General features: G+C 49.2%; 1 protein-coding gene across 1 annotated transcript; it reads right to left on the bottom strand.

The window, feature by feature from the left end:
* Positions 1–351: 351 nt before the first annotated feature.
* Positions 352–13,240, bottom strand: MTNR1B (melatonin receptor 1B). Its single transcript, XM_015082638.3, has 2 exons — positions 12,908–13,240; positions 352–1,752 (listed from the first exon to the last, which is right to left on the bottom strand). The coding sequence occupies exons 1-2, from the start codon at positions 13,128–13,130 to the stop codon at positions 881–883; spliced, it is 1,095 nt and encodes a 364-aa protein (XP_014938124.2). The 5' UTR covers positions 13,131–13,240; the 3' UTR covers positions 352–880.
* Between the last annotated feature and the right edge of the window lie 226 nt (positions 13,241–13,466).

Below are 13,466 nucleotides of genomic sequence, written 5' to 3'. Positions count from 1 at the left end.
TACACGGTGGTGTGCATGTGTGTGTGCACGTGCACGTATGCGCAGGGAGTCAGTGGGGGAGCGTGCAGAACACTTGCCCTCTGGACGCGCCAGCCCCCTGCAGCCCTGCAGAGCTACCTAGCTCCTAGCACTACAGAGCTTTTTCTTTTCTTTTTTATTGGTGTGGGGGGGAGGGGGGGTTCATAGATGGCCTTTATTATGTTGAGGTATGTTCCCATATGTGTGTGTGTGTATCAGTATATATGTCACATATATATGTATATGTGTGTGTGTATATATATATATATATATACACACATATATACATATATATGTATATACATATACATATACATACATATATATACATATATATACATATATATATATATATATATACACACACATACATATATATATAATTTATTGTCAAACTGGTTTCCACACAACACCCAGTGCTCATCCCGACAGGTGCCCTCCTCAATGCCAACAGGAAGGTATCCATTCTTACTGCCCTTTGGGAAACAGAGAGAAACCAGAAAGGAGGCCAAAGTGGGAGAAGAGGACAGCTCATAGGAAGTAACTGGCTTCTTCTGTCCCAAGCCCGTCCTCATTCTGTCCCTTCCTTGGTTGATGTGTGCCTCAAGTCTCCGGTGCAGTGAGAGTGTCTGCCAGGGCCGATGCCGTGCTCACTTGGATGTGGCCCCCAGCGCCTATAGGCATCCTCTGACTAGCCCGAACCAAGGGTGCCGATGGTCTTCTTGTCCACAGGATGAAGTTCCACAAGCCATGTGCTGTCACGCGAACAGGACGGCATAGCCCAGCAGGCTGCCTGATCTCACGCACGGAGCAGATCCACCCCCACCATTTAATGAACTGGCCGCCCGGTCAGTGATCCAGTCTAGAGAGTGTCTACCTGGACAGGATGCTGGGCATTAACGACAGGTGGAGTTTGGCTCTGAGGCCCTGTGGACTGGCTGCCCTTGCAAGCATCCCGGAAGCAGCGCCCAGGGTTCCAGAGGGCTGAGACAATCTTCTTGTATTCCCTACGGAAGTTCTGGTTCAGGAGCCCGTAGACTATGGCATTAAGGCAGCTGTTGAAGTAAGCCAGGTAGTAGCTGGTGACAAAGAGCCCCTCCGGGACCTGGGGAGCTATTCCTTCTGGGTCGATGGCCACAGCAAGGCCAATGCAGTTCAGCGGGGCCCAGCAGATAGCGAAGATCACAAACACCACGAACATGGTTAGGAAGCTCCGGACATCGCTGGGCCTCAGGCGCAGCTTGGTCTCCAGCTTGGCCTTCCTGTGGGACTGCAGCACCAGCACCCAGATGCGCAGGTAGCAGAAGGACACGACAGCAATGGGGAGGAGGAAGTGAATGACTACCACTGCCACTGTGTACTGTGTGCTGGCCGTCTGGATGAAGGTGCAGGAGTAGATGCGTGGGTCGTACTCCAGGGACCCCACGAAAAAGTTGGGCACCAAGGCCACCAGAGTGAGGAGCCAGATGAGGCAGATGTAGATGGCAGTGTGCCAGTGCCGGTAGATCCGGTGGTAGGCCATGCTGTGACAGATGTAGCAGTAGCGGTTAATGGCGATGGCAGTGATGTTGAAGACAGAGCCAATGACACTCAGGCCCAGCACGAAGCCACTGGCCTTGCAGTGCACCTCCCCCAGGGCCCAGCCATCATGGAAGATGGCCACGAGGATTAGCGGGTAGGGGTACAAGGCCACCACCAGGTCAGCTGATGCCAGGCTCACCAAGAACAGATTACCTGGAACAGGAAATAGGGAGCAAGAGTCAGCAAGAGACCCCACAATTTCTCTTCTGTCGAATATCCTACCCTTTATCCAGTTACCTTAAACAGTTACTTAAAAGCTACTGAGCTAACTATTAGTACTGGGGATGGAACAGTGGCTTTTGGAGGCACAGCGTTCAGGGCTCACACAGCATGTCTGCTGCTCACTGTGTGACTGAGGCAAGTTACGCAGGCGCTCCAGGCCTCATCTTTCTCATTCGCAGAATGGGAATAATGATACCTACTTTACACTATAGCTGTAGAATTAAATCATGGTGCCGAGTGCTTGGGGACACAGTGGGCACTCACAAAAGATAACAATTTTCATGAGAGGCACAGATGCTCAGGGGCTTGGCATCGTTTAAACTCCAACAAGGATTCCCAGGGACAAGGATCCAAACATCAGGAAAATTGAATTAACGACACTTAGAGAGTAGCCTGTTGACCAGTCGGGAGAAGACGCAAAAGGAGACTATCAGAGAGATTTATAGGAAGGTGGCGTGTGGGCAGGGAGGGGTGGTAGTGAATCCACTTCCCTGGCTTTTATATGCAAAAGAAGAAAGGACTGGACTCCATGCCACCAGGCCGTCTGCCGACATGGCCACGTGGCTGGGAGCATAGGCCCCAGGCAAGGCAACACAGGGGAATACCAGAGTACATGGTTCTTCCTCTTGCAACCTTTCTTCTATCCCACCTGCCAAATGCAGTTCACATTTAGAAAACTGAATTAAAGACACTTAGAAAGCAGCCTGAGCCGCCTCCCTTTGCTGAATGGAGTGTTCTCTGGCGTCACCAAGCTCCGTAGCCAGAGAGAACCTCTGGAAACTACAGCAGCCATTGATTAATATGCGTTGGACGTGTTCTGGGCCAGAACCCTAGGGAAAAGAGGGGGCTACATCCAAAAGAACTCATTTCTATGGCTAAAACATTTGCATTCTAAAACAAACACTGACTCACGAATAAAGCAGCAAGAATCTGAAAGGTTGGCCGACATGAAGCTCAGAACATGAGAGGCTCCATCCCTGATGCCACTTGTTTCACTCACTGAGTGCACTGCTGGAGCACCAACTACATGCTCAGAAGATGATATCCTCTCCAGCCATAGAGACCCTTGGGAATGCAGTGGGCACTAGACGTCATCTTTCAAGCCTTCTAGCCTCTTACCACATGGTGGGGTGCAAGCTGCCGGCCCTAGAGCAGCTGAACACGGAGGGCAGATGGAATACGTGTGCAGGAGGGACTCCCCAAGGAGGCAAGGACACTGGCTCCGGTGCCACCATGAATGTGTTCTGTATGCGGCAGAGGCTGATGTGACCACCTCAGGGGTCCAAAGCATCAGGCAGGGTCCAAAAGGTGCAGCCATCAGAGAGAGGTCTGGCTGTGGTCTGGCTTCAAGGGGGTACAGAAAAAGGGAGGCTCAGAGTCACCTGGCTGGGGATCCTTCTGAGTCAGACCCTCAGGTAAGGTAGACTCCACAATTACAGTTACAAACCCCCAAGGTAGAGAAAGGGCTGTTTCCAGCCCGTTCCCCACGCACATTTACCACGTCTCAAAGAAGTTTCCACAGGATGCGCTCCAGATGGGGGTGGGAACACAGAAGACCCCCAGGCAGCCTTCTTTCTTTTTTTTTAAATTTTTTAACGTTTATTTATTTTTGAGAGAGAGAGAGAGAGAGAGAGAGACAGAACACTAGTGGGGGAGGGGCAGAGAGAGAGGGAGACAGAATCTGAAACAGGCTCCAGGCTCTGAGCTGTCAGCACAGAGCCTGACGCTGGGCTCAAACTCAGGAATGGTGAGATCTTGACCTGAGCCGAAGTCAGATGCCTGAGTCACCCAGGTGCCCCCAGGCAGTCTTCTTGAAGTACCTATTCTGGCCTTAGAGGCATGTAGTCAACCTCACTCAGAACCAATAGAAAGAAGCCTGTTAGCTTCCTGGGACTAGTCAGGACCTAACCACTCCTGAGTCAGAGCTATGTGAGGGCCCAAGGGAGATAGGATGTAACTGATGTAACATCGTTTGGACAATTAGGCATCTTAATGGGATACAATTGGGATAAAACCCCCGTCACATTCTTACTGCTGAGTGTGGCCAGGCAGGAAATGCACATCTGAGGACCTGCTTGAGGTGTGGAGTGGGTCTCCTACTTTTCCATTCAATTCCCAGTCATGTTTGTTGTCTCCACTGGTGGATTTCAGTCTCTGGCTCTCCTGCTCAGACCTCACCTGGCTCCAAGACGGCGAGGTATTTCTTCTCTCAAAGTTCTTGTTCTCAGCTGAATCGGGAGCCCTTGTCTCTTCCCAGAATTTTAAGTGTCTTTTTGACACTTGGAGGTGGTGCTGGAAGCCGGAATGACATGGGTAATTTCAGCTCTGTCACTTTGAGGTTGGGCAAGTTACTGAATTTCTCTCTCCGTGACTGTTCCTTCATGGGTTCTCTCCTTTTCTTCTGAGGTCCTCCTTCCTTCTCTTCCCATGCATTCCACTTGGCTGTTTCTGTGAAGAAAATCACTTCTTTCCAACATAGGAATATTGGTCTCTGCAGGGCCCTCTGGGCTCCTGATTGAGCAGCAAACAAGCTTTTGGCACTTGCAAGCACGTGCGGAGAAAGTCAAGGGCTGCTGGGAGCTGGTGCCAGCTCAGCCAGCTGTTTCCCCCAAAAACCAGTGAAGCTCTGCCGTGTTAATGTGGCTCATCCCCTAATAATGCCCCAGAGGCTGGCAAACAGCTTGTAAATAGTGGGAAGAACACATTCAACTCCACGTAGACAGTGATTCAATTACTCTCCCCTATTGCTCCGGCTGTTCCTAAAAGGCTGAAATCAACCAGTTCCCGCTATAGGTTCATCTGCCTAAACATCAGACTGTCTCCCAGATTTCTTGACACAATTCCAAATTAGGCAAATGAAATTCTTGTTTTGTCTCCCATCTGTAGGAAGCCAGGTCCTCTCTGGAGGATACTCAAGGGAGATCTAGTTCTTTATCCATTTCTTCCCCTAGACAGGTGAGAAATCAATCAGGGTGCACACAACACTGCTCATCCCCCAGTGCACGGGCTTCTAATGAATATTTACATCACAAGTCCTGGCGTGATTTATTTCCACCTGGCTCCATCAGACAGGGTGTATTAGCGGAGACAGCCTTCAACAACAGGGCTTTGTTCACTAATACGGGATTCCCTTTTCATATTCATACACAGAGCACATCCCTCACACACAACCACCACAATCCCCTCCCTCCTCGCTTCCTCTGTCCTTTTTTCTGGGAACTCTACTTAACAAGGACCTGGTAATCCAGGGGGAAAAAAGAAAGCCAGCACACATCGAGCTATCTAGTCTTCATCAGATAAGAAAATTCCAGAAGGTAAAGCTATCTCCATCCCTTGCCCCTCCTCCTGTGTGCCCCCTGCATCCCTCCTCCCTGTGCCCACCCTGCATGCCCGAAAAAAGAGTTTGTTGGATTTAAATTGTCCTCGGTCGTTGAGCTAAAAGCCAATGTAGAAACAAATAATCATGGAATCATTTTCTCAGTAAATATTTCTGAGTATCTACCAGGCACCAGCTCTGCCTTTGCCAGGGCCGAGGGAGGCATGGTGAACAAGAGACACACTCCCTCCCCACACAAAGCTCATGGTCTCAGAGAAGCCAATTAAATAAATAAAAAACCAAGATGTAGAAAGGTTAAAATAGGGAAATAAACAGATTGTCTATCATTTCTAACAGGGTTAAACTTTTGTGCCTCGGGGTCATCTTCTATCCCTTACCTATTCAAACATACAATATGTCTATTGAGTACTACCGTGTGTGGGTCAAAGACATGGCCCCTGCTGTTGAGAGGCCAACAGGGCTATTGGGGAAACAGACACAAAAACAGCAGCCAATCAGTGTGGTGAGAGCTGGGAGGGAGGCCAGGCTAAGGGAGCAGTGAGGAAGTACTCAGGTGGCCTGTGGCCAGGGGCAGTGGCAGGAGATGGGGCTGGTCAGAAAGGAAAGTTCACCAAGGAGTTGAACAAAATCACAAAGACCCTTGCAACAGGCCTGCCTCCTTCCTAGAATGGCTGTTTTCTTCCAATGGGATTTGTATGGGAAAGGGCAGAGGAAATAATAATCATCTCTAAACTAAACTGAACTGTTTTTATCAGTTCCTTTCTGGGGATAAGCATCTGAAATCACTGAGCAGATCATTTATCAAAAACTTGATTTCCTCGGGCACCTGGCTGGCTCAATCAGTAAAGCATGTGACTCTTGCTCATGGAGTTGCGGGTTCATGCCCTTCATTGGGTGTAGAGATTACTTAAAAATAAAATCTTAAAAAAAAAAAACTTGATTTCCTTACAAACACTAAAACAAATGGCTTTTACATTAATGTAAGCTCCTAATTTGGTTTCCAAATTCTTTGGTGGCAGAGATTGTTTTCCACTAAAATGACATTATTTATGAAAATCTTAGAGAGTGTGGATGCGTCTAAGGGCTAAGTTGAAATGTAACTTTGGTTTAATTAAAAAAGAAAAGGACTGTTAGGCAAGCTAATAGTGTAAACAAAAACATGATGGGGGTACTTCAACCACTTAAAAGAAGAAAACGTATTCTTTTTCCTTTTCTTCTTATGCCAAGAGCATAAACATCTATTTTTTAAAAAATGAGATTCTTGTTACAAAATATTGTTCCATAATCATCAATAGAGATATCTGGAGACTCTTATGGTACCATTTTATTACTTCACTTACACTTAATACTAACAACAAAGCAAAAATTTGTATAGCACCTTGGAGTTTATAATGTGCCTTTACATAAATTGGCTGAATTGTCTATCACAAGAATCCTCTAAAGTTGACAGCATGGTTTCCATTTCAAGAAACTGGCACTAAGATTATGTGAACTGCCAATAGCCCTAACAGAGAAAGAGTGACAAAGAAGGGGCACTGGAGGGAATCAGGAAAAAGAAATGCCAAGGGCAATGGTGTAGTTTCTTGGTCATCCACCAAGGTGAGAAAGAACAGGAATGTGTGCCCATTTAACCTGGCCATTAGGAGGTGACATTAGCAAGGGCAAATTCTGTCAAATGTTGGAGAACAAACTTTTGCACTGTAGCTGGCTCTCCCAATCAGCTCTGGCTTCAAGACAAGGAAAGAAATGGAAGGGTCCTTGCCAAGGGATATCCCCTTGATGGGGGGGATGTACAGAGTCTTTTCCCTTTTCTGTCTCTTTTAAATGGGAAAGACTTTTATCTGGCACATAATAAGCACACAGTAATATTAGCTCTAATTTATTACTGTTGTTTTTATATTATTATTAGTTGCATAGAAAAAAACAAGAAAGAGACTCTCAACTACAATCTTGGACTATAATTCCTGGAGATAAGATATGAGAAGTCACAGCTCAGGAAGGACAGCATAGAAGGTAGGACACTGACCCCAGGATGAAAACTCCCTCAGCACTGGGGACCCTACTTCTCAACTCCCCAAATTCTACTCTTTCAGCAATAAGTATTTTAAATTGTAAGACCTAATAGTGGCACTGGTGTCTTCAGAATTTTGTGATATATCATGTTAAACACAGAACCCAACTTACGGGGAAAAAAATAAAAAGTCAGTGGAACACAGAAGTCTCCATGCCCCTGGGCTACTGAGAGCTACAGAGAGGGAATTAAAGAGGATTATGAGCTTTCTTGATTGTTCAGCTAAAGACATAATTATGGGATTTAAAATGTGTTTGTCTTTGCTTGGTGAAGAGATAAGAAAGTATTCAGAGCAGAAACCTGAAGTTGGAGAGCTCAGGCAACATCAGGGAGAGAGTCCCAACTAGCCCAGTTTGGTCTTCAGCTGATAAGCACTGCAAACCCCGCGGGCTGAGCAGGTCAAAGGACACCTGTCACCAAGTGGCGCGTCTCCATGAGTGGTTGGTGGTGGTAGGATGATGCCTGGACCGAGTGGAATCCACCTCCCCTATAACACCTGGAGTGCACAGGGACTGTGGGTCTACTAAGCATTTCCTCCAAGCCTCCCAAGAGCCTTTGCGTGAAGCCAGCCTATCTATTCATTCATCATTTACACCCTCGGTCAACAAGTGGGAGGAGAAGGCGGGCTCTGCTCCAGTCTAACTGGGCATGCAAAACCCCTGCCGGGCTGGAACTTCCCATCAGGAAGCTTGCAATGCGGTCTCTGTCCCCGGAAAAAGATGGTACAGGCTGAGCATCACTGGGTGCCTGGAGGACAGAGCAGACTCTGGACAAGGACCTGTGTGTTCGGCAACCAAGTCCTCCATGTTTTCCTGGGCAACCCCAACGTCAAACATTTCACATCCTTTCTCCTTACATATCACCAAACTGTCTTCCCCAACAGCCTCTAACTCAGACGCAGCACAAGAATCCATTGTCAGCCCACAGCTCCTGACTGTCGCCTGGGAAATCGAAGCTACTGTGCCTACAGGCCAGGAGTAACTGATGCTTGTCGTGCTTTCACCTCTCTTAATGGAGATCATCTTGACATGACACTAAGGACATGAGTCTCTCAGCTCTCTTCCGTGTGGCCGACTGGACAGTGAAGGTAACGGCAGGAGGCTCACATTCTACAGGCAGCCCAGACCAGCAAGGGGCAAACTCCCTAAGGAGCCACTGAGGCACAGTTTGGGGCAGCCCAGGCATGGCTGGAGGCGGCCGGCCACACAGGAGCAAGTGGAGCAGGCACACCTTTGTGTAGAGGTGCCACTCAGCTTTCAAGGACAAGAGTGAGGTGTACTGTGCCCTTTTAGTGTTCAAAGCAATTCGGTTCCGTAAGAATTCCACTGATGGCACGTGCAGTTCTGAGTGCCGTAATGAGCCTGCCCCACCTTGTGAAGCACGATTAATTCCTTCCGACCCATTGCCTTCTGTTGCCGTGTCCATTTTCAACTTGTTTCAACACCCGTATTCAGTCCTTAGTATGCCCTCAGCTCTGTGGACAGAAATGGACTAAAAGTCTCAGCCTTCAACAAACTCATAGTCCCACAGGGAGAGAGAAAGACCAACAACAGGACAGCGAGGCAGGAGCTGTCTGGGAGGGCCTGTGGAAGCCCGAAGAGGGAGACAGAGTCCCCATGCCTTTCTTGCTATTAATAAGCAACGTCAACAACCGCACCGGGACATTCACTAGCAGGAAGAGGCAGGGGGCTCCCCGAGATGAGGCAGTGCATAGCACGTGTGGACTGTGTGGGAATGGTTGTAGTTCACAAGTGCGATGAGAGGAGAGAAGAGGCTGTTGCATTAGCGGGGGCTAGCCCCTGGAGAAGGCTGTGTGAGCCGCGCTCCCGAGTCACCTGTGGTATAGACCCAAGGCAGTAACGGATGGCAGTGACTCCACTGGTGGCAAGAGCCACTGCAGGACTGAGCAGGGAAGGCTGACTGGACCCTATGGATATAGTTTCCTCAAGTGATGGTGAGTGTGTAAGGTAGGGCAGTAGGAGTAGGGAGGGCAGGAAAGGGGAATAGTGAGAGATATTATAAGGCAAAACTCATGGGGACTTGGGGAATGAAGGAATGACTCCCAGGGATCAGGTGTCTGGGAGGAGAGAAGAAGGAGGTCTAAACACTGGCATCTGGTAAGCCAAGGAAAGAAGGTTTTCAAGGAGGGAGTAGGCCTCGATGACAGATATTTGCACAGAGGGGCATTTCTGAGGCCAGGCTGCAGAACACTGAGGAGGAGATGGGGAGCAGTGAGGTAGTCAGCAGGTGGAAATTGATGTCTGGTTGTGACGGGACAGAATAGCAATGAACTTAGAAGCAGACATACAATCAAGGGAAGATTCTTTTCTTTTTCTTTTTTTGGAAATTCTGTTTTATCTTATTATTTTATTTATTTATTTTGACAGAGGGGGAGAGAGAGAGAGAGAGAGAGAGAGAGAGAGAGAGAATCCCAAGCAGGCTCTACACTGTCAGTGTAGAGCTGGACACGGGGCTTGATCTCATGAACGGTGAAATCATGACCTGAGCCGAGATCAAGAGTCAGATGCTTCACTGACTGAGTCACCCAGGAGCCACTTTTTTTTAAACACCAGAGACCCTTGGGTATGTGTGCCTATTTGTGTGTATACCTGTGTGACTGTGTGTGTGTGTGTGTGTGTGTACGTGTATGTCTATGATAGACATTGAAAACACAAATAAGAGAGAAAGAACTTGATGGGGGAAGGTTCCAGAAAAGCAGGGAAAGGAAGAGATAAAAATCAAAAATGCAGAGATTATTGTTGGCTAAGTCTAGACCAGGGCAAGCATGGCCGTGGCAGGCACAGAACATGTCCTCAGATGCTGTCAGGAAAGCCTCAAATATGGTAGGTCCCCAGGAAGCACACACTGACAATTGTCAACTGCCAACCCAGTGCCATGTAAAAAAAAAAAAAAAAAAAGAGTGAACCAAACACCTGGTCTTCCCTTCCAAGGTGGGTCAATGCCCCAGATCTGTCTCCCATCTTCCCTCCATCCCTCCCTCTCTTTACTGCTGTCTCTGAAAAGATCGACCCAATGCATGCAGCAACAGAAGCCACAGATAGGGTAGTTCCAGGAAAAAAGGACAATTAATCTAACCACTTACCTGCCACCAGGATCATCCCTGTTGGGAATGACAAGAGAAACTGGGGCACCTGAGTGGCTGAGTCGGTTAAGCATCCGACTCATGGTTTCAGCTCAGGTCATGATCTCACAACTCCTGAGTTCAAGCCCCACAACCCAGCTCTGCGCTGACGGTGATGGTGCAAAGTCTGCTTGGGATTCTCTGTCCCCCTGTCTCTGCCCCTCCCCCACTCAGGCTCTCTCTCTGGCTCTCTCAAAAATAAATAAATAAACATTTTTTACAAAAGGAATGGAAAGAGGAACTGCATCTGTAATAGTCAAGTAAAGGATACTGGCGTCTGTCTGCTAAGAAAGGTTCTATGATCTTAATATGGGCTGTGTGCCTTGGTTATGGGACCTCTGAGTGTTCTCATTGCCACAGTCCTATCTTCTCAACACCAATGAATTAAGGAACCAAACTTAATTACAGAAAGGTCTGACATGAGTGTTTCTTAAGGTCATTCCAAACTCTCAGTAGAGGAGACTTGATTCCTAGTGGAATGAGTGCAAATTCCAAGTGCTGACAGTTTTTAAGCACCTTTTCAGATCTCACCCTGCTAGGGTTTAAAATTTTTTTTAAACGTTTTTATTTATTTTTGAGACAGAGAGAGACAGAACATGAACGGGGGAGGGGCAGAGAGAGAGGGAGACACAGAATCGGAAGCAGGCTCCAGGCTCTGAGCCATCAGCCCAGAGCCTGACGCGGGGCTCGAACTCACAGACCGCGAGATCGTGACCTGAGCTGAAGTTGGACGCTCAACCGACTGAGCCACCCAGGCGCCCCTCACCTTGCTCGGGTTTCACTGAAGTCAATGGTATGCTTTTTCATGACCCTCGTCAATAAATGCAATGGTCAAATCAAAGCTGGTTGAATTGCATGACTAGAGCAGCCACCAATGTGTCAGGAATTAACGTCATTTAGCTATAGTGTCAAAATTTGTTCCTGGTGTGAACTCAACAGGAAGTAGGAACAGGGGATGTGCCAGCAAGTCACAAGCTCATTACACACCCCGGCCACACTCCCAAATCAGTAAGGCTTCCGGGAGCGCCCCCCGCCCCTCGGGATGGAGGAGGGGAGAAGATGCCTGTCTGCTTCAGGTTAAGAAAAAAAGCAGTTCCCCCGCTCCCCCCCAAGTCTCCTTTTCCTTAGCGGGCTGCCCAGATTATTCACCAGGGAAGCACAGCCCTCCAGGCTATCTCTAAACACCTGGTTAGTCGGGGAGAGAAGTCGCCTGTGTCAGAACCTGGAGGACCCAGCCCCACCTCCCTCCTGCCCCTCTGTGCCGGGGAAGCATGTTTGTGGTTCCCGCAAAGGGACAATGTGATCAAAAATTTCAAATACCACTTTCTAACCACAACCTGCCCTTTCATAATATATAGCTTTTACTCAGAGCATGTAATAATGTCTTAAAAAAGGTATTCCAGATAATACTAACCACCACTACTGAAATGATGGCGTTAGAAAGCGTGTTTCTACTTAGCAGTGTTGTTTCCCATATTATGAACAGTAGCTCCTAATTTTATTTTTTGTTTGTTCTTTACGTAAAAACACTGGAGTCACAGATCCGCACAAAATATATATACCCATTTACAACTGGCCTTTCTGAATGGTCTGGCTCCTTAGAAAAGCACAGTTAAACGACATACTTGGCTTTCTTGCTGTTGCTTTTTAATTTTAATTCACTCTAATATTTGAAGGGCCCTTAAGCCCAAACTAGGAAGTTACAAATTGACAAACAGGGCTTTGAACTTCTTTGCAGGCTGAGGTGCTCAGCATGCTCCAATGATCTCTCAGGATCAGAGTTCAGAGACTCCCTCCCTCACCCCTGCCCTTGTAGAGCCCCGGAGTGGAAACACTGAAATGAGAGTGGGCAGAAGGGAAAAATACTTTCAGGACTGCAACCCTATTTTGCCAAATCATCGTTTTAATCTTCACCGAATCCCACGAATTCTCTGTCTTCAGAAAGGACCCTCTTATCTCAAAGCAATGTAGTTCCCACCCAAGCAGACCCTGCAGATTTCTGCATCTGCGCTCTCTTGGCTGGAAATGGGTCTTCGGCGAACTGGAGAGAAGTTTCTAACCCAAAGCTCACCCGAGAGCTTCCCTGAATTCATTCATCTTCTTGGCACCTGCTTTGTGAACCCCTGTGCTCGGCAGGGGAGGGAGAGAGATGTCAAAGATCCTGAGATTTCTGTGGCCAGATAGGGGCACCATCTGGACCCGCACAAATTGGAGCACCCCGGATGACAGCAGCCTCCAGACACGTGCGTTCCCACAGCGCCGGCGCCGTGCCAACAAGTGCGCCAGAAAAACTTTGTGCAATTCACGCTGGCACAGGTCCGCCAAGTGCCCTCCGGCGGCTGCGAGAGGCGGACGCCGGCGCCTCGCGTCGGGGAAGGGCAGGAACTCACCCTAACTTTTGAGCTGAGGACCAAACTTGGAGACTAGGTTAGAGAATAGGGACCGGGGCGCCAGGGACTGAGGACGCGCAAAGACGCGGATGGCGGGGTCAGGGTCGAGACCAGATGCCAGCCCCAGCAGCGGGCGTGGCGCTCACCTGCGTTCCGGAGCTTGCGGTTCCTGAGCACCGAGAGGATGACCAGGAGGTTGCCCACAACGTCCACCGCGGTAGTGACGATGAGCACGGTAGACAGCGCGGGCGCCTCCCAGAGAGGACGGGCGGTCCCCGAGGGCCGCGCGCGGCCCGTCCCCGGCCAGTCCGGGCGCATGGCCAGCTCGCCCGCCTCGCAGCAGTTGGCGTAGGAGATGTTCTCAGGCATCCTGGACCCTCCCGCGCCGCGCGCGCCAGCCACCGCGCCACCCGCCGTCGCCTCAGGGAGCGCGGTGCCGCGCCTGGAGTTCTCGCCCTCCCCTCTGTGTCCCGGCTGCGCGGGCGAGGGAGGAGGCCTGTAGGGAGGGACCCAGAGGAAATAATTAAGCGTGGGCAGGGGGCGGAGAGAATGTAGGAACTGGAGGACGACTTGGGGTGCAGGCTTGCCCAAAGGAGCGCCTTCCTCGGTGGCTGGCTCCGGAGCAACTGAGACCCAGAGCCCAACTGTGCCTGGCCCAGCCCAGGTCTCAGTCCCTGAGCGCACCTCCACGCCCAGATCCCAGAT

Source organism: Acinonyx jubatus, chromosome D1 (assembly GCF_027475565.1).
Source record: "Acinonyx jubatus isolate Ajub_Pintada_27869175 chromosome D1, VMU_Ajub_asm_v1.0, whole genome shotgun sequence".
Taxonomy (NCBI): domain Eukaryota; kingdom Metazoa; phylum Chordata; class Mammalia; order Carnivora; family Felidae; genus Acinonyx; species Acinonyx jubatus.
Note: the sequence above shows the minus strand (reverse complement) of the source record. Positions and strands in the feature narration are given on the sequence as shown.